The sequence below is a fragment of the Oncorhynchus kisutch genome, linkage group LG23 (genome assembly GCF_002021735.2).
Source record: "Oncorhynchus kisutch isolate 150728-3 linkage group LG23, Okis_V2, whole genome shotgun sequence".
In the NCBI taxonomy this organism is placed as follows: Eukaryota; Metazoa; Chordata; class Actinopteri; order Salmoniformes; family Salmonidae; genus Oncorhynchus; species Oncorhynchus kisutch.
This window is the reverse complement of record NC_034196.2, coordinates 26,621,380-26,642,291: the sequence shown is the minus strand read 5'-3', so window position 1 is coordinate 26,642,291 and position 20,912 is coordinate 26,621,380. Positions and strand designations below refer to the sequence as shown.

The 20,912-nt window shown below is 49.2% G+C and overlaps 1 protein-coding gene across 1 annotated transcript in view; it reads left to right on the top strand.

Moving 5' to 3' along the window:
• Positions 1 to 20,912, top strand: part of LOC109868573 (ceramide transfer protein-like) — a 54,641-nt gene that overhangs the window by 21,101 nt on the left and 12,628 nt on the right. The window contains exons 4-9 of the mRNA XM_031802343.1: positions 7,333 to 7,440; positions 9,051 to 9,186; positions 10,222 to 10,305; positions 10,530 to 10,780; positions 11,676 to 11,762; positions 11,888 to 11,980. Coding sequence (XP_031658203.1) covers positions 7,333 to 7,440; positions 9,051 to 9,186; positions 10,222 to 10,305; positions 10,530 to 10,780; positions 11,676 to 11,762; positions 11,888 to 11,980 — 759 coding nt within the window. The remainder of the gene's footprint in view (positions 1 to 7,332; positions 7,441 to 9,050; positions 9,187 to 10,221; positions 10,306 to 10,529; positions 10,781 to 11,675; positions 11,763 to 11,887; positions 11,981 to 20,912) is intronic.

Sequence of the window (20,912 nt, the reverse complement as noted above, 5' to 3'; positions counted from 1 at the left end):
CGATGTAGATGGCGGGTGCTCCCTCTGCTGTTTCCTGAAGTCTACGATCATCTCCTTTTATTTTGTTGACGTTGAGTGTGAGGTTATTTTCCTGACACCACACTCCGAGGGCCCTCACCTCCTCCCTGTAGGCCGTCTCGTCGTTGTTGGTAATCAAGCCTAGCACTGTAGTGTCGTCTGCAAACTTGATGATTGAGTTGGAGGCGTGCATGGCCACGCAGTCATGGGTGAACAGGGAGTACAGTAGGGGGCTCAGAACGCACCCTTGTGGGGCTCCAGTGTTGAGGATCAGCGGGGTGGAGATATTGTTTCCTACCCTCACCACCTGGGGGCGTCCCGTCAAAGTCCAGGACCCAGTTGTACAGGGTGGGGTCGAGATTCAGGGTCTTGAGCTTAATGACGAGTTTGGAGGGTACTATGGTGTTAAATGCTGAGCTGTAGTCGATGAACAGCATTCTTACATAGGTATTCCTCTTGTCCAGATGGGTTAGGGCAGTGTGATTGCGTTGTGTGTGGACCTATTGGGGCGGTAAGCAAATTGGAGTGGGTCTAGGGTGTCAGGTAGGGTGGAGGTGATATGATCCTTGACTAGTCTCTCAAAGCACTTCATGATGACGGAAGTGAGTGCTACGGGGCAATAGTTGTTTAGCTCAGTTACCTTAGCTTTCTTGGGAACAGGAACAATGGTGGCCATCTTGAAGCATGTGGGAACAGCATACTGGGATAGTGATTGATTGAATATGTCCGTGAACCCACCAGCCAGCTGGTTTGCTCATGCTCTGAGGACACGGCTAGGGATGCCGTCTAGGCCGGCAGCCTTGCGAGGGTTAACACGTTTAAATGTTTTACTCATGTTGGCTCCGTTGAAGGAGAGCCCGCAGGTTTTGGTAGCGGGCCGTGTCGGTGGCACTGTATTGTCCTCAAAGTGAGCAAAGTTGTTTAGTTTGTCTGGGAGCAAGACATCAGGGTCTGCGACGGAGCTGGTTTTCTTTTTGTAGTCCGTGATTGACTGTCAACCCTGCCACATACCTCTCGTGTCTGAGCCGTTGAATTGCGACTCTAATTTGTCTCTATACTGACGCTTAGCTTGTTTGATTGGTTTGCGGAGGGAATAACTACACTGTTTGTATTCGGTCATGTTTCCGGTCTCCTTGCCCTGATTAAAAGCAGTGGTTCGCGCTTTCAGTTTTGTGCAAATGCTGCCATCAATCCACGGTTTCTGGTTGTGGAAAATTTTAATATTCGACGTGGGTACAACATCACTGATGCACTTGCTAATAAACTCACTCACCGAATCAGCGCATACATCAATGTTGTTGTTCGACGCTATATGGAACATATCCCAGTCCACGTGATCGAAGCAATCTTGAAGCGTGGAATCCGATTGGTCGGATTGAACCGCGTTGAACAGACCTGAGCATGGCTGTTTCTTTTTTTTTTTTGTCTATAGGCTGGGAGCAGCAAAATGGAGTCATGGTCAGAGGGCGAGGGAGGGCTTCGTATATGTCGCGAAGTTAGAGTAACAATGATCCAGGATTTTGCCGGCCCGGGTCGCGCATTCAATAGGCTGATAAAATGTATGGAGGATCTGGTTTAGGATCTGCTGTGATTGATACTGCATGTACACACACAGTGTGTGGTGCAAAATGGCTTGATAGCAATGTCAGTGAACTAAATATGAAAGCAACTGAGCTTTCCAATTTGGAGATGAGAGAAACGTCCAATCTACCAAGAGAGTCAAGATACCAGCAAAAATGTGTCAGACTAAGTGTTACATTGAAACAGAAGTGGTCCCTACAGATATCCCCTTACGATTAAGCAAAGCTTCCCTCAAGAAGGCAGGGGCTGTATTAGACATAAAAAAATGACAAGGCAGTGATATTTAAACAACCAGTGACCCTTGAACTTACTACCTCAGGCCACTATTGTGTAAACATTTTAGACAAAGACATCACACAGAGTCCATGTAATAATTCAGATGCACACAGAGCACATGGAGATTCTGACAGTCACAGAGAACATGAACACAAATGAAAAACACAAAGTATTGTTACAACTTCAAACAGTTTGGACATGCTACAGTTGACAGACTTCAGAAATGACTCAGCAGTTCTGGGAATAATGATGATGAGAGTATTTCCATTCTACAGCAGATAGTTAACAGTTGTGAGACATGTCAGAAATACAGCAAACCTAAGCCCAGACCAGCTGTTGGTTTGCCACTGGCTTCCAAGTACAATGAAACATTGGCTGTAGATCTACATGAGCTAGGACCAAGTGTGTGGTACCTTCACATAGTCAACCACTTCACACACTTTAGTGCTGGAAGCATTGTGAATACAAAGAAACCCAGTGAAATCATCAAGCACTTCATACATTCCTGGATAAGTGTGCATGTCCCGCCCCAGAATTTGTAGTGACAATGGAGGAGAATTTAATAATAATGAAAAAAGAGAAATGGCAGAGAAATTCAACATGGAAGTAAAGACGACTTCTGCATACAGTCCATGGAGGAATGGACTTCTGGAGAGACATAATCAAACACTCAAAGATTATGCTGAAAGTGAAGCAAGACAATAGATGTGACTGGAAAACAGCCCTAGATTGGGCTTTGATGGCAAAATACTCAATGCACAATGTTCATGGCTACAGCTCATATCAACTGGTGTTGGGTAGAACTCTAATCTTCCCTCTGTACTGGTTGACAAGCCACCAGCACTAGAATGGACCAGTGTGATTGAATGGGTGGGACTGCACCTTTCAGCACTACATGCAGCGAGAAAACCTTCACTGAAGCAGAGTGTTCAGAGAATTCGCAGGGCTCTATGTAAACAGCTTTGACCCACCCACCGATGAGAAGTACGAGACTGGTAACAAAGTGTAGTACAAACGAGTTGACTCTCAAGAGTGGAAAGGACCGGGAGAAGTCATTGGCCAAGATGGTGTGGTGATATTTGTGAGGCACGGAGGCACCATTGTCAGGGTGCATCACTCAAGATTGCGGAAAGTAAATGATCAACAACATGGAGGGGCTGTTGCTGAGAATCAACCTCTTAATGAAAATGACAAAAATGACACATTAACAGACACAAACCTACCAGGTGTCGCATCCAATGATATAGACACTGAAACAGGAAATGGAGCAGAGACCTTCAACCATACCACATGTAATACTGTTGAGCGTCCAAATGAGGAAAACATTCAATAAGAGCCACGCATTAATCAAATCAAATTGATTTATAAAGCCCTTTGTACATCAGCTGATATCTCATAGTGCTGTACAGAAACCCAGCCTAAAACCCAAAACAGCAAGCAATGCAGGTGTAGAAGCACGGTGGCTAGGAAAAACTCCATAGAAAGGCCAAAACCTTGGAAGAAACCTAGAAAGGAACCAGGCTATGAGGGGTGGCCAGTCCTCTTCTGGCTGTGCTGAGTGGAGATTATAACAGAACATGGCCAAGATGTTCAAATGTTCATAGATGACCAGCAGGATCAAATAATAATAATCACAGTGGTTGTCGAGGGTGCATCAGGTCAGCACCTCAGGAGTAAATGTCAGTTGGCTTTTCATAGACAACATTGGAACAACAATCTGAAAACTGGACAAACTGTTCAATACATGGACAGAGAAAGTGTTATTCCACATACAGCAACCGTCAAGCAGGAAAAGCCAAAGGAAAACACCAGAACTGGTACAACTTGCAGTACTCTGAACCAGCTACACTTTCTGGTACAGCGGGGTCAGCTGACCTGTCACTTGTAGATAATCTCAGAATTGAACCAATGGAAAATCAAGAAAAACAGAATGACATTCACAATGATGTACTTGAAACAAAGGACGTGTCATTGGACTCAGCTAAGCCAGATGAGCTCAGTAATTGGAGGAAAAATTGAGTGTTTGAGGAAGTCAGACATTGGACAAAAATGTGTCTCAACAAGGTGGGTGTGAACCCTTAAAGAATCCTTAACTGGAATAGTGCCAAAAGCACGTCTAGTGGCTAGAGGTTTTGAGGAGCTGGCTGCTGAAGAACTCCCAAAAGACTCACCGACATGTGCCTCAGAGTCACTCAGATCGCTGCTGACAGTGATCTGCCAGAAAAAATGGAAACTTCATTCCATAAATATCAAATCTGCATTTTTGCAGGGAACAGATGTCAAGGGACATTCAAATCTGACCTACGCCTGAAGGTAAGAGCGAAGGAACACGGTGGAAACTAAAGTGTGTGTATGGCCTGGCAGATGCATCACTCTACTGGTACAAAAAAAGTCAAGGCAGCAATGCTGAGTACAGGTCTTCTATTGGCTTGATCAAGACTGCAATGTGACTGGAGTACTTGCCTGTCATGTTGAGGACTTCATCTGGGGTGGCTCACAGGCCTTTGCTACAACTGTGATTTCACACCTCAAAGCTGTTTTCCAGGTCAGCCATGAGGAGCATGATAAACTCTATGCCAACATAACAAAAATGATTACAGTAAATCAAAAATACTGATTTAACAGGAGAACTATATCAATAATCTTCAACCTATCCACATGCATCATTCAAGAGCCATACAAAGGAATTCCCCTCTCTGTGGAGTTGAAGCTGATGAATTGAGGTCAAAGATGGGTCAAATTCTATGGATTGCTAGACAGAGTAGACCTGATGTAATGTTTGATGGCTTCAACTTGGCATCCAACAGAACATGCCGATGTACAAACCATTCATGAAGCAAACAAATTTGTTGGTAAACTGAAATCACAACAAGTGACTCTAAAGTTTCAGCATGTTGGAAAAGATGACTCTCTGAAACTAGTTGTCTTCAGTGATGCTTCGCCAGGGAACCTTACAGATGGAGGCACACAAGGTGGACATCTAATCGTGTTAATGGGTGACGGAGGAAGATTCTCACCCATCCGTTGGCAGTCAAAAAGGATCAGAAGGGTTGTCCGAAGCACACTGGCTGGAGAAACACTTGCTGGAAATCTGACTGGTAAACTCATGGGTACACTAGCAATAGCTGCCTGGTATAGTCCCTGACTTAAAATGAATTACTCTCTGTTTATGAGATACAGAGTAAGACAAGTTGTTTTGCATCATATCTAATTGCTTTTTTGTTTTCATGGCAGGCTGAAGGAGAGTACGGCAGTGTTACAGATGCAGCTCTATGTCATGGTCAGAAACTCTTCCTTTCCAGAACCTGACCATTATAGTCTTTTCATACTAGTTGAATCGGGACTTCACTTCCCAGTCACTCCATATTTGCTCATGTGCATTTAAGTTGTGGCATTCAAGAAACTGGCGTAGGGGGTTGGGTGAGAAAAAGCATATTTCCTATTTTTGCTGATTTGGAAGGGCTAAGTAGGAGTAGACATCTACAGCAGTGATCCACTGAGATTGGAGCAGTAGGTTTTCAGCCACGTATTCTCCTTCCCCAACAAAGCTCAGCCCGACCCAAAGTTGGTGAGGTTGGGCTCAAGATTGGGAACCATGATGGAAAACTTGCTCAGTTGTGATAAGATAGGGGGACCACAGCACCTAGACCGCATTCTGACATTGTGTGTTACTAGGTTACCACATTTGGCTCACAGCAAAAACGTGACCCTTTTCAAAAACTATTTTCTTCTCGGCTTGTTTCTGTCAATTACAAAGCTACATTTAAGAAAATAAGTGTCTAAAGATGACTTTTCAACAATGCCTGCTCCCTAGTGTTCTCACTACTTAGAAAAACATAATATTGTAGTGCTTCCCTCATGCCACTTTTCATGACTGTGCTAGCAGTCACTTGAGTGCTAGCTAGCAACCGACCTAATCATTAAGCTAGCCAAGACCAACAACACAAACAAACAGACTATACAGCTACAAGTAGTGAGTAGAGTTACAAACAGACTATACAGCTACAAGTAGTGAGTAGATTTACAAACAGACTATACAGCTACAAGTAGTGAGTAGAGTTACAAACAGACTATACAGCTACAAGTAGTGAGTAGAGTTACAAACAGACTATACAGCTACAAGTAGTGAGTAGATTTACAAACAGACTATACAGCTACAAGTAGTGAGTAGAGTTACAAACAGACTATACAGCTACAAGTAGTGAGTAGAGTTACAAACAGACTATACAGCTACAAGTAGTGAGTAGAGTTACAAACAGACTATACAGCTACAAGTAGTGAGTAGAGTTACAAACAGACTATACAGCTACAAGTAGTGAGTAGAGTTACAAACAGACTATACAGCTACAAGTAGTGAGTAGAGTTACAAACAGACTATACAGCTACAAGTAGTGAGTAGAGTTACAAACAGACTATACAGCTACAAGTAGTGAGTAGAGTTACAAACAGACTATACAGCTACAAGTAGTGAGTAGAGTTACAAACAGACTATACAGCTACAAGTAGTGAGTAGAGTTACAAACAGACTATACAGCTACAAGTAGTGAGTAGAGTTACAAACAGACTATACAGCTACAAGTAGTGAGTAGAGTTACAAACAGACTATACAGCTACAAGTAGTGAGTAGAGTTACAAACAGACTATACAGCTACAAGTAGTGAGTAGAGTTACAAACAGACTATACAGCTACAAGTAGTGAGTAGAGTTACAAACAGACTATACAGCTACAAGTAGTGAGTAGTGTTACAAACAAACTATACAGCTACAAGTAGTGAGTAGTGTTACAAACAAACTATACTAAACAAGTTAAATGTCTTGCCAGAGAAGTTGTAAAAAATAGCGGCTGCGACTCTATTTTGCCAGATGTTGTGCTACGCAACTCATCACTGACCGGATGTGACAATTATGGTTGTGATAAAAGCCTATGCAATGTATTTGTGTAATGTTAGTTGAGTTGAATCAACAAATCACAGCACAGGTTGAAGGCTACACTTCCTGCTTTTACTTCCTGGCCTGGGTACACTCAAAATGACTGCAAGTCCATGCATTATGCCATCATTGACTTGAATGGAGACGCTCTTCCTTTTCATTCTATTTCTATGGTTACTGCACTTTCAGGGTCATAGAAATAACTCTGTGACAGAGAGAAAATAAGTAGGGATGGAGAATATTTGCATTAACCTCATACTCTGTCCTAGTGTGACTAGCAGAGGTGAAGGTGCTTGTTGATCAGTAGGTTTACTAGTTGAGGTTTAGTAACTGAATATACTGATTGTGTGATAGCAAGTTGATCTGTTGCATTTGGTGGTAGATATATTGACGTGATGTGGTGATTGTATGTCACCCCTTAATAGACTTGATATTTTGCTGATGTGTTGTTGTGTAAAGTTAATGATATCTGTTTTCGATATATACTTTCATATCTGTTAATGTCTTTCTCTCGCGCCATGTGTCTAGGCTGAGTCTGGGTATGGTTCAGAGTCCAGTCTGAGAAGACATGGCTCTATGGTGTCTCTCACGTCTGCTACCAGCGGCTACTCCACCACATCCACCTCCTCCTTCAAGGTGAGTCTTGACTTAACACACACACAGAAGGCTCTACTTTCAGCTGACATTAAGCCAGTGCAATTATCAAACGCCCGCTCGTTTTTCTGACCTGATAAAGCTGGTGCTTTTCTGTTGTGCCAGGATTGGTTATTTACCTTTCTTACTGTATATGAGCTCGCTTGCGTTGAGGTGGGAGTGGTGGCAATATCTGAGGTGTGTCCTTAGAAATGTGCGCCAAAGTGCCAATTTCAGGCAGCGCTGGTGGGGATATTTAAGACGATCCAAAAGCTGGTCTTTGCGGTAACGAGGCATGGATTTTCAGTCTGTCCAGCTGTGAAGCACCATGCCCAAATACACATGGAAAAAGAGATGTGCTTTTTGTGCCTGTAAACCTTGTGTATATAGAAACATAAAAAGTTATGTTTTTCCTCATTTCATTTGATTAAAAATAAAGCATAGCCTCCCCTCTCCTCAATGAAGGCCACTTATTTATTGATTTGTCCCTTCCAATGCATTCGCCAAGTAGTCAAGACTATTATGAAGAGTTTGGCTCGTAAGACCACCTTGAAATAAATCTTAATCACCAAAGCTTTATTAGAATATCACGCTTGGGAGTATCCCCTTTTTATTTATGTAGGCTATTATACTTTATTTTCGCCAGCTCCCGTTATTATTTTGGATGTGTGTAAACCCCTCCATGTAGGCTATATGCCCATCAGGGGATGAGAGATGATGTGATTTGGTGACATTTAGAAAATGTTTAGTTATTGCTTGTTTTCTGTTTTGTTTGATTCAAAAACAAGCCCTTACAGGCTACCCTTACCCTACTAAAATGAAATCTGGTTCAACCGCAATGAGTCTGGTGTCTTATCCTGGCCGTGCATTAGCCAAGGAGCCTGTTTCTAAATGGTCTACTCCTGAGGCTTTTCCATTACTCACAATTCACACAGGCCTACCTGCAGTGCAGAGGCTACTCCACTCGACCTGTGTCCATTTCCCAAGAGCGCCTCTTGTTCAGTTACCAAAGTCATCCAAACATTTTCAAATAATTCAGTCCTATAATGCCATATTAACGGTAGGCCTAGGCTATATCTTGCTTGTTTAGGACGTGCCTCACATACATTGCTCCTGTAAATCGTATTGTATGTTTTATCTGAGGAGTGCGATGCGTAAAGCCCTATACTCATTGACGCCAATTACAACGTTGTCTAGTGTCAACACAACACTATATTGAGCAAACACTGGATTCTTTTTGACTGTTTGTTGCTATTACTCATTACTAGCCTATGTTATTTAATCTGTATCAATCCACAATGGACTAGGAAGAGAATATTCTGTGCCCTCATCCGAATTGGAGTTGATGACATCGCAAAGACAGTCAATAACCAGTCAATACAGAACTTAAGACGAAACGTGTATTAAGCCATGAAACATGTCGATTGGTCATTGAGTGGCCAAGCCCTCGTCACAACTGTACATCAAAACCTGTCCCTTTCACGCTAAGGCCAGCTATTGCGCTCATAATTCAAAAATATTTCAGATACAGCCCCAGACCTACCATTGCGTTAGGTTCGTTAAAATAGAGCCCAGGGTGTTTGCTGACCATGCGTTCCCATTTGGTTCTGAAGGGCCACAGCCTGAGGGAGAAGCTGGCAGAGATGGAGACGTTCAGAGACATCCTGTGCAGACAGGTCGACACGTTGCAGAAATACTTTGACGGCTGTGCCGATGCCGTCTCCAAGGACGAGCTGCAGAGAGACACAAGTAAGACCATCAATGGATCAATCAATCAGATGCATTTGTCAATCAAGTCTTCAGTGCTGACTAGACAGCCACCCAGGTCTAGTATTAGGAGGTCTAGTAGGAAGAAAAATCACATGCAGTTGATCTGTGAGACCAAAACCAATGGGTTCCTACTTATTGCCACAAACTGTTGGACACAAAATATTACCTAACTCAAAGAACAATGGAATACCACAACAATAAGAAATGCCAAACGTGTGGATCACGAAAATATTTGGCTTTGGGGAAACATTTGCAGAATCTTTAGAGGAATGTGTTCTGTCAGCCCCCTTGTTGAGATGCAGGTTTTCCAGTCTCTTTTCTCTCTCGCTCTGTTTCTCTCCCCCGCTCTCTCCCTCCCGCTCTGTCCTTCTCTCGCTCCCATTCTCTCCCTCCCACTTTCTCTGCCTTCCTCTACCCCCTCTCTCTCTCCCTCCCGCTCTCTCCTGTTCTCGTTCCCCTTCTCTCGTTCCCACTTTCTCTGCCTTCCTCTACCCCCCCCTCTCTCCCTCCCGCTCTGTCCTTCTCTCGCTCCCATTCTCTCCCTCCCACTTTCTCCGCCTTCCTCTACCCCCCCCCTCTCTCTTCCCTCTCTCTTTCTCTTGCTCTCTCTCCCTCTTTCCATCCATCGCTCTTATCTTTGGGTTGCCTGAACATTTGCTCGTGGTAGAGTTTGTGTGTTGTCACCGTGCCAAGCGACAGCTGTCAATGACCACAGACAATCAAACAGTTCCTTTGTCACCCATCAAGTCCCTCCCTCTATCCCCCTCTCATCTCTCTCGCTTCCTCCGTCCATCCCTCTCTCCTGCAGAAGAGGCCAGGGCATTGTTGTGGCATTGAGTACAGTAGAGTTCAGTCTGTTTGCCTGCCATGCTCTATGGCTGGGTGCATGCACAAGCAACTCTTGGCACTACCCTACTCTGGCTCTGTTAGTGGCTCTGCAGGGACTTTGTAGGAACTAGTGTACTGTATGACCATGGCTGACTTCTCTTTCGCTGTTGCTCCTCCTCTCTCAAGTTGTGGATGATGATGAGGATGATTTCCCCAACACTCGGTCAGATGGAGAGTTCATCCACAACAACAACGGCAGCAAGGAGAAGCGTAAGTAGAGCAGAATACCCTCTAAAGAAAAGTTACAACGTTTCCACTTAGTTCAAACTTTGATCATTTTATTTTTTAGCATTCTGTCTGAAAAAGCAAGTGTAGTTCTTGTTCTCTTATGTAATGGACAGATTTGGGACTGGAGAAACATTTTAAACAGGCTCATTCTGTCTTAAATCAATGTTTCAAACATCCATTTGAACAAATATTCCTCTCCTGCTCAGTATTCCAGTCTCTGAGCCCTAAGGACATCAATGGGATAGATTTTAAGGGCGAAGCCATCACGTTCAAGGCCACCACAGCTGGGATCCTGGCCACCCTGTCCCACTGCATGGACCTGATGGTGAAGAGAGAGGACAGCTGGCAGAAGAGACTGGACAAGGAGCTGGAAAAGAGGAGGATGATAGAGGAGGGCTATAAGTCTGCTCTCTCTGAGCTCAAGAAGAAGTCTCACTTCAGAAGCCCTGATTACGAGGTGAGAAGACTGTTTTCTGTATGGTTTGTCAGTTTTATGATTGTTTTGAGGCAGGTGAAAATACATCTGTCAGTCTCATCCTCTGGTAATCAATTCCATGTTGCTCTCTTCTCTTAACCCTTATTTTCCTCCTCTCTTTCTCTCTCTTTCTCTCTGTCTCTCTCTCTGTCTCTCTGTCTCTCTCTCTCTCTCTCTCTCGGTCTCTCTCCGTCTGTCTCTCGGTCTCTCTCTCTGTCTCTCTGTCTCTCTCTCTCTGTCTGTCTCTCTCTGTCTCTCTCTCTGTCTCTCTGTCTCTCTGTCTCTCTCTCTCTGTCTGTCTCTCTCTGTCTCTCTCTCTCTGTCTCTCTCTCTCTGTCTCTCTCTCTCTCTCTCTGTCTCTATCCTCTGTCTCTATCCTCTCTCTCTCTCTGTCTCTCTCTCTCTGTCTCTCTCTCTGTCTCTGTCTCTCTCTCTCTGTCTCTCTCTCTCTCTCTGTCTCTCTCTCTCTCTCTCTGTCTCTCTCTCTCTGTCTTTCTCTCTCTCTCTCTGTCTCTCTCTCTCTGTCCTCTCTCTCTGTCTCTCTCTCTGTCTCTGTCTCTCTCTCTCTGTCTCTCTCTCTCTCTCTGTCTCTCTCTCTCTGTCTCCTCTATCCTCTGTCTCTATCCTCTGTCTCTATCCTCTGTCTCTATCCTCTGTCTCTATCCTCTGTCTCTATCCTCTGTCTCTATCCTCTGTCTCTATCCTCTGTCTCTATCCTCTGTCTCTCTCTCTGCTCTCTCTCTCTCTGTCTCTCTCTCTCTCTCTCTCTCTCTCTCTCTCTCTCCTCTCTCTCTCTCTCTCTCTCTCTCTCTCTCTCTCTCTCTCTCTCTCTCTCTCTCTCTGTCTCTCTCTCTGTCTCTTCTCTGTCTCTCTCCAGGAGGGGCCTAACAGCCTGATCAATGAGGATGAGTTTTTTGATGCAGTTGAAGCAGCTCTTGACAGACAAGACAAGATAGAGGAACATGTACCAGAACAAGGGCAAAACCCCTCGGCCTCAATTGGTATAGAATACATCTCATTCTACAATAATAATGATACCGTATTACATTGAGTACATATGTTTGATCCTGGCCCCGTGTGTGTGTCTAGTCTCACACTGAGAAGTGGAGGATACAGAGGTCCAGTCCAGTTCCCCCAGGAGATGTCTACTCCACCATGGGATCACACAGATTTGCCGATAAGGTTATTCACCTCTTTTAGTCCTGAGCACCTTACTTCACCATCATTCTCTCACTTTCATTCGTCCTCTCCCCCTTTTTCTTTGCCTCTCTTTCTCTCTACTCTAATTGTCGTATGTGTGTCTGTCTTTCTGTCTGTCGGTGTGTATGTGTCTGTCTGTCGGTGTGTATGTTGTCTGTCTGTCGGTGTGTATGTGTCTTGTCTGTCGTGTGTATGTGTCTGTCTGTCGGTGTGTGTGTGTGTCTGTCTGTCGGTGTGTGTGTGTGTGTCTGTCTTTCGGTGTGTGTGTGTCTGTCTGTCGGTGTGTGTGTGTGTGTCTGTCTGTCGGTGTGTGTGTGTGTGTCTGTCTGTCGGTGTGTGTGTGTGTGTCTGTCTGTCGGTGTGTGTGTGTCTGTCGGTTGTGTGTGTGTCTGTGTGTGTGTCTGTCGTGTGTGTGTGTGTCTGTCGGTGTGTGTGTGTGTCTGTCTGTCGGTGTGTCGGTGTGTGTGTCTGTCTGTCGGTGTGTGTCTGTCTGTCGGTGTGTGGTGTGTGTGTCTGTCTGTCGGTGTGTCGGTGTGTGTGTCTGTCTGTCGGTGTGTCTGTGTGTGTGTCGGTGTGTCGGTGTGTTCGGTGTGTGTGTCTGTCTGTCGGTGTGTCTGTCTGTCTGTCTGTCTGTCTGTCTGTCTGTTCTGTCGGTGTGTGTGTCTGTCTGTCGGTGTGTGTGTCTGTCTGTCGGAGTGTGTCTGTCTGTCGGAGTGTGTCTGTCTGTCGGAGTGTGTCTGTCTGTCGGTGTGTGTGTGTCTGTCGGTGTGTGTGTCTGTCTGTCTGTCGGTGTGTGTGTGTCTGTCTGTCTGTCGGTGTGTGTGTCGGTGTGTGTGTGTGTCTGGCGGGGTGTGTGTGTGTCTGGCGGGGTGTGTGTCTGTCTGTCGGGGTGTCTGTCTGTCTGTCTGTCGGTGTGTGTGTCTGTCTGTCGGTGTCTGTCTGTCGGTGTGTCTGTCTGTCTGTCTGTCTGTCTGTCTGTCTGTCTGGCGGTCTGTCGGTGTGTGTGTGTGTGTCTCTGTCTGTCGGTGTGTCTGTCGGTGTGTGTCGGTGTGGGTGTGTGTCTGGCGGGGTGTGTGTCTGTCGGTGTGTCGGTCTGTCTGGCGATGTGTGTGTCTGTCTGTCGGTGTGTGTGTCTGTCTGTCTGTCTGTCTGTCTGTCGGTGTGTGTGTCGGTGTGTGTGTGTGTCTGGCGGGGTGTGTGTGTGTCTGGCGGGGGTGTGTGTCTGTCTGTCGGGGTGTCTGTCTGTCTGTCTGTCGGTGTGTGTGTCTGTCTGTCGGTGTCTGTCTGTCGGTGTGTCTGTCTGTCTGTCTGGCGGTCTGTCGGTGTGTGTGTGTGTGTCTCTGTCTGTCGGTGTGGTCTGTCGGTGTGTGTCGGTGTGGGTGTGTGTCTGGCGGGGTGTGTGTCTGTCTGTCGGTTGTGTCTGTCTGTCGGTGTGTCGGTCTGTCTGGCGATGTGTGTGTCTGTCTGGCGGTGTGTGTGTCCTGTCTGGCGGTGTGTGTGTCTGTCTGGCGGTGTGTGTGTCTGTCTGGCGGTGTGTGTGTCTGTCTGGCGGTGTGTGTCTGTCCTGGCGGTGTGTGTGTGTCTGTCTGTGTGTGTGTGTCTGTCTGTCGGTGTGTGTGTGTGTGTCTGTCGGTGTGTGTGTGTGCCGGTGTGGTGTGTGTGTGTGCCTGTGTGTGTGTGTGCCGGGTGTGTGTCTGTCTGTCGGTGTGTGTCTGTCTGTCTGTCGGTGTGTCTGTCTGTCTGTCTGGCGGTGTGTCTGTCTGGCGGTCTGTCGGTGTGTGGGTGTGTCTCTGTCTGTCGGTGTGTCTGTCGGTGTGTGTCGGTGTGGGTGTGTGTCTGGCGGGGTGTGTGTCTGTCTGTCGGTGTGTGTCTGTCTGTCTGTCGGTGTGTCTGTCTGTCTGGCGGTGTGTCTGGTCTGGCGGTCTGTCGTGTGTGTGTGTCTGTCTGTCGGTGTCTGTCGGTGTGGGTGTGTCTGGCGGGGTGTGTGTCTGTCTGTCTGTCTGTCAGTGTGTCGGTCTGTCTGGCGATGTGTGTGTCTGTCTGGCGGTGTGTGTGTCTGTCTGGCGGTGTGTGTGTCTGTCTGGCGGTGTGTGTGTCTGTCTGGCGGTGTGTGTGTGTCTCTGTCTGTCGGTGTGTCTGTCGGTGTGTGTCGGTGTGGGTGTGTGTCTGGCGGGGTGTGTGTCTGTCGGTGTGTCTGTCTGTCGGTGTGTCGGTCTGTCTGGCGATGTGTGTGTCTGTCTGTTCTGGCGGTGTGTGTGTCTGTCTGGCGGTGTGTGTGTCTGTCTGGCGGTGTGTGTTTCTGTCTGGCGGTGTGTGTGTCTGTCTGGCGATGTGTGTGTCTGTCTGGCGGTGTGTGGTGTCTGTCTGTCTGGGTGTGTGTGTCTGTCTGGCGGTGTGTGTGTGTCTGTCTGGCGGTGTGTGTGTCTGTCTGGCGGTGTGTGTGTCTGTCTGGCGGTGTGGCTGTCTGTCTGGCGGTGTGTCTGTCTGGGCGGTCTGTCCGGTGTGTGTGTCTGGTCTGTCGGTGGTCTGTCGGTGTGGGTGTGTCTGGCGGGGTGTGTGTCTGTCTGTCTGTCAGTGTGTCGGTCTGTCTGGCGATGTGTGTGTCTGTCTGGCGGTGTGTGTGTCTGTCTGGCGGTGTGTCTGTCTGGCGGTGTGTATGTGTCTGTCTGGCGGTGGTGTGTGTGTCTCTGTCTGTCGGTGTGTCTGTCGGTGTGTGTCGGTGTGGGTGTGTGTCTGGGCGGGGTGTGTGTCTGGTCGGTGTGTCTGTCTGGTCGGTGTGTCGGTCTGTCTGGCGATGTGTGTGTCTGGTCTGGCGGTGTGTGTGTCTGTCTGGCGGTGTGTGTGTCTGTCTGCGTGTGTGTGTCTGTCTGGCGGTGTGTGTTTCTGTCTGGCGGTGTGTGTGTTCTGTCTGGCGATGTGTGTGTCTGTCTGGCGGTGTGTGTGTCTGTCTGTCTGGGTGGTTGTGTGTCTGTCGGCGGTGTGGTGTGTGTCTGTCTGGCGGTGTGTGTGTCTGTCTGGCGGTGTGTGTGTCTGTCTGGCGGTGTGTGGTGTCTGTCTGGCGGTGTGTGTGTCTGTCTGGCGGTGTGTGTGTCTGTCTGGCGGTTGTGTGTGTCTGTCTGGCGATGTGTCGTCTGTCTGGCGGTGTGTGTGTCTGTCTGGCGGTGTGTCTGTCTGGCGGTGTGTTGTGTCTGGCGGTGTGTGTGTCTGGGCGGTGTGTGTGTCTGGCGGTGTGTGGGTGTGTCTGTCTGTCGGTGTGTGTGTGTGTGTCTGTCTGTCTGTCGGTGTGTGTGTGTGTGTGTCTGTCTGTCTGTCGGTGTGTGTCGGTGTGTTTGTGTGTGTCTGTCGGTGTGTGTGTTTGTGTGTCTGTCGGTGTGTGTGTTTGTGTGTCTTGTCGGTGTGTGTGTGTGTGTGTGGTGTGTGTGTGTGTGTGTGTGTGTGTGTGTGGTGTGTGTGTCTGTCTTGTCGGGTTGTGTGTGTGTGTGTCTGTCCGGGGTTGTGTTTGCTGTGTGTCTGTCGGTGTGTGTGTCTGTCGGTGTGTGTTGTTTGTTGTGTGTCGTTGGTGTGTGTGTTCTGTGCTCCGGGGTGTGTGTGTGTCTGTCGGTGTGTGTGTGTCTGTCGGTGTGTGTCGTCGGTTGTTGTGGTCTGTCGGTGTGTGTGTGTGTGTGTGTTTGTGTGTGTCTGTCGGTGTGTGTGTGTTTGTGTGTCTGTCGGTGTGTGTGTTTGTGTGTCTGTCGGTGTGTGTGTTTGTGTGTCTGTCGGTGTGTGTGTTTGTGTCTGTCGGTGTGTGTGTGTGTGTGTGTGTCTGTGTGTGTCTGTCGGTGTGGTTGTGTGTCGGTGTGTGTGTGTCTGTCGGTGTGTGTGTGTGTGTGTGTGTCTGTCGGTGTGTGGTGTGTGGGTGTCTGTCGGTGTGTGTGTTTCTGTGTCTGTCGTGCGTGTGGTGTGTGTGTGTGTGTGTGTGTCTGTCGGTTGTGTGTGTGTCGTCGGTGTGTGTGTCTGTCGGTGTGTGTGTCTGTCGGTGTGTGTGTGTCTGTCGGTGTGTGTGTGTCTGTCGGTGTGTGTGTGTGTCTGTCTGTCGGTGTGTGTGTCTGTCGGTGTGTGTGTCTCGTGTGTGTGTCTCGTGTGTGTGTGTGTCTCGTGTGTGTGTGTCTCGTGTGTGTGGTGTGTGTATGTGTTTCGTGTGTGTGTGTTGTCTCGTGTGTGTGTGTGTGTGTGTCTCGGTTGTGGTGTGTGTGTGTGTGTGTTCGGTTGGGGTGTCTCGTGTGTGTGGTGTGTGTCTCGTGTGTGGGTGTGTTGTGTGTGTGTGTCTGTGTGTGTCGTGTGTGTGTCTGTGTGTGTGTGTCTCGTGTGTGTGTGTGTCTCGTGTGTGTGTGTGTCTCGTGTGTGTGTGTCTCGTGTGTGTGTGTCTCTTGTGTGTGTGTGTGTCTCCTCTGTGTGTGTCTCGTTTGTGTGTGTCTCGTGTGTGTGTATCTCGTGTGTGTGTGTGTGTCTCGTTTGTGTGTGTGTCTCGTGTGTGTGTATCTCGTGTGTGGGTGTGTGTCTCGTGTGTGCTGTGTTGTGTGTCTTGGTGTGTGGGTGTGTGTTGTGTGTGTGTGTGTGTCTGTCGGTGTTGTGTGTGTGTTTGTGTGTCTGTCGGTGTGTTTGTGTGTCTGTCGGTGTGTGTGTTTGTGTGTGTCTGTCGGTGTGTGTGTGTTTGTGTGTCTGTCGGTGTGTGTGTGTGTGTGTGTTGTCTGTCGGTGTGTGTGTGTCTGTTCGGTGTGTGTGTCCTGTCGGTGGTGTGTGTTTGGGTGTGTCTGTGGGTGTTGGTGTGGCTTCTGTGTCTGTCGGTGTGTGTGTGGTCTGGTCGGTGTTGGACTGTTCGTTGGTGTGTGTGTGTGTGTCTGTCGGTGGTGTGTGTGTGTGTGTGTGTGTGTGTGTGGTGTGTGTGTGTGTGTGTGGTGTGTGTGTGTGTGTGTGTGTGTGTGTGTGTGTGTGGTGTGTGTGTGTTGTCGTGTGTGTGTGTGTGTGTGTGTGTGTGTGTGTGTGTGTGTGTGTGTGTGTGTGTGTGTGTGTGTGTGTGTGTGTGTTCGTCGTGTGTGTGGTGTCGTGTGTGTGTGTGGTCTCGTCTGTGTGTGTGTCTCCGTGTGTGTGTTGTGTCTCGTGTGTGTGTGTGTCTCGTGTGTGTGTGTCTCGTGTGTGTGTCTCGTTTGTGTGTGTGTCTCGTTTGTGTGTGTGTCTCTTGTTGTGCTGTGTCTCGGTGTCGTGTGTAATTCGTGTGTGTGTGTGTGTGTGTGTGTGTGTGTGTGTGTGTGGTGTGTGTGTGTGTTCGCGTGTGTCGCGCATGTGTGTGTGTGTGTTCCTCGTGTGTGGCTCGTGTGTGTGTGTGTCCCCGTGTGTGTGTGTTTGTCTCGTGTGTGTGTGTGTGTGTGGCTTCGTGTGTGTGTGTGTCTCTCGTGTGTGTGTGTGTGTCTCGTGTGTGTGTGTGTCCGTGTGTGTGTCTCGTGTGTGTGTGTCTCGTGTGTGTTGTGTGTGTGGTTCTTCGTGTTGTGTGTCTCGTGTGTCTCGTGTGTGTGTCTCGGTGTGTGTGTGTGTGTCTCGGTGTGTGTGTGTGGTCCGTGTGTTGTGTGTGTGTGTGTCTCGTGTTGTTGTGGTGTGTGTCTCGTGTTGTGTGTGGTGTGTGTGTGTGTGTGTGTGGTGTCTGTGTGTGTCGTGTTGTGTCTTGTTTGTCTTGTTGTGTCTGTGTGTGTCTGTCTCGGTGTGTGTGGTGTGTCATGGTGTGGTGTGTCCTCGTGTGTGTGTTGGTCTCGTGTGTGTGTGTGTGTCTCGTGTGTGTGTGTGTGTCTCGTGTGTGTGTGTCTCGTGTGTGTGTCTCGTTGTGTGTGTGTGTGTCTCGTGTGTGTGGTGTGGTGTGTGTGTGTGTCTCGTGTGTGTCTTGTGTGTGTCCGGTGTGTGTGTCTCGGTGTGGTGTGTGTGTGGTCGTGGTGTGTGTGTGTTTCGTGTGTGTGTGTCCATGTGTGTGTGTGTCTCGTGTCATGTGTGTGTGTGTCTCGTGTCATGTGTGTGTGTGTCTCGTGTCATGTGTGTGTGTGTCTCGTGTCGTGTGTGTGTGTCGTGTGTGTGTCATGTGTGTGTGTCTCGTGTGTTTCTCGCGTGTGTCTCGCGTGTGTCTCGCGTGTGTCTCGCGTGTGTCTCGCGTGTGGTCTCGCGTGTGTCTCGCGTGTCTCGCGTGTGTCCGCGCGTGTGGTGTCGTCTCGCGGCGTGTGTGGTGTCTCACGAGACACACACACGAGACACACACCACACACGACACACACACACGTGAGACACACACACACACGACGACACACACACACACACACGCTGAGAGCACACAAGCGAGACACACACACACGCGAGAGACACACACGCGAGAGACACACACGGAGAGACACACACGCGAGACACACGCGCGGCGCGCGAGACACACACACGCGCGCGAGACACACACACACACGCGCGCGCGAGACACACACACGCGCGCGCGAGGACACACACACACACGCGCGCGCGCGAGACAACACAACGCGCGCGCGAGACACCACACACCGCGGCGCGAGAACACACAACACGCGCGGCGAGACACACACGCCCGAGAGACACAAACGCGCGCAGCGAGACACACACACGCGCGCGAGACACACACACGCGCGCGCGAGCGCGCTCGGCGCGCGCGGGCTCGCGCGCGCGCGCGCGCGCGCGCGCGCGCGCGCGCGCGAGGAACCGCGCGCGGTGGCGCGCGCGCGCGCGCGAGGTGTGTGTCTCGGCGCAGTGTGTGTGTGTCTCGCGCGCGCGCGTGTTGTGTGTCTCGCGCGCGCGAGCGCGGTGTGTCTCGCGCACGCGCGCGTGTGTGTCTCGCGCGCGCGCAGTGTGGTGTCCGCGAGCGCGCGTGTGTGTGTCTCGCGCGCGCGTCGTGTGTCCTCGCGCGCGCGCGTGTGTGTCTCGCGCGTGTGTGTCTCGCGTGTGTGTCCTCTCGCGTGTGTGTCTCGGCGTGTGTGTCTCGCCGGTGGTGTGTCTCGCGTGTGGTCTCCGCGTGTGTGTCTCTCGCGTGTGTGTGGTGTGTGGTCTCGCGTGTGTTGTGTGTTCACGTGTGTGTGTCTCGTGTGTGTGCCGTGTGTGTGTGTGGCTCAGCGTGTGTGTGTGTGTCTCGCGTGGTGTGTGTGTGGTGTGTGTGTGTGTGGGTGTCGTGTGTGTGTGTGGTGTGTGTGTGTGTGTGGTGTGTGTGTGGGTGTGTGTGTGTGTGACTCGTGTGTTTCGTTTGTGTGGTCCGTGTGTGTGTGTCTCGTGGTGGTGTGTGTGTGTGTCTCGTGTGTGGTGGGTGTGTGTGTCTCGTGTGTGTGTGTGTGTGTCTCGTGTGTGTGTGTGTGTGTGGTGTGTCTTCTCTCTGTGTGGTGTGTGTGTCTCTGTGTGTGTCTTGTGTGTGTGTTTCTGTGTGTGTGTGTGTCCTGTCTGTGTGTTCTGTCTGTGTGCCTGTGTGCCTGTGTGCCTGTCGGTGTGTCTGTGTCTAGTCTGGAAATGTCCTTCCTTTAGTCACTCCCCTGAAGTCACTCCTCCTCACGAAGTCCACAGATTCAGGTCTGAGGTAACTGCTCCGTGGCAGAGTGTAGTGCCCCCCACAGGACTGGCTGAATTACTACACTTTCATCCCACAGGCATTTGTTCTTTTCAGCATGAGGCTAGCTTCCAGTATGATGTTGGCTGCCCCTGACGATGCTATGTTGCTAGATAATACTGTATTGTCTGTTAGCACACAGATTTACTGGCCTCTGCATGTCATAGCGGCTACCTCACAATACAAGCGTTGGCTTGTCTTTCTGTTCACTTTTATATTATCGTGAAACATTTATGTCTCTGACCTTGACCCTGTCTGTCCCTTCCTCTTCCTGGTTGACTGTGATAGGTGGAGGAGATGGTGCAGAATCACATGACCTACTCGCTGCAGGATATGGGCGGAGACGCCAACTGGCAGCTGGTGGGGTGGAGGAGGGGGAGATGAAGAGGAGAGAGGGGAGATGAGAGGAGAGAGGTGGGATATATTGCCATTGTCAGTCTTGTTAATACAAAAATAAAATGTACATGAATAACAATGGACCCATCATCTAAGCAACTGGAGCAGTTTGAGTCCCAACCTGTTTCTACATCTTCCATCTGTATGTGTGTTGTGAAGGTGTACAGGAGAGAGGTAGAGGAGAACGGTATNTGTGTGTCTGTGGTGTCGTGTGTGTGTGTCTTCGTGTGTGTGTGTGTCTCGTGTGTGTGTGGGTGGCTCGTGGTGTGTGGTGTCTCGTGTGTGTGTCTCGTATGTGGATCGTGTGTGTGTGTGTGTCTCGTGTGTGTGTGTGTCTCTGTCGGTGTGGTTGTCTCGTGTGTGGTCTGTGTGTTGTCTCGTGGTGTGTGTCTCGGGTTGTGTGTGGTGTGTCTCGTGTCGTGTGTGTGTGTGTGTCGTGGTGTCCGGTGTCATGTGGTGTGTGTGTCTCGTGGTCATGTGTGTGTGTGTCTCGTGTCATGTGTGTGTGTGTCTCGTGTCATGTGTGTGTGTGTCTCGTGTCGTGTGTGGTGTGTGGTGTGTGTGTCATGTGTGTGTGTCTCGTGTGTTTCTCGCGTGTGTCTCGCGTGTGTCTCGCGTGTGTCTCGCGTGTGTCTCGCGTGTGTCTCGCGTGTGTCTCGCGTGTGTCTCGCGTGTGTCTCGCGCGTGTGTGTGTCTCGCGCGCGTGTGTGTGTCTCACGAGACACACACACGAGACACACACACACACACACGACACACACACACGTGAGACACACACACACACGCGAGACACACACACACACACACGCGAGAGACACACAAGCGAGACACACACACACGCGAGAGACACACACGCGAGAGACACACACGCGAGAGGACACACACGCGAGACAC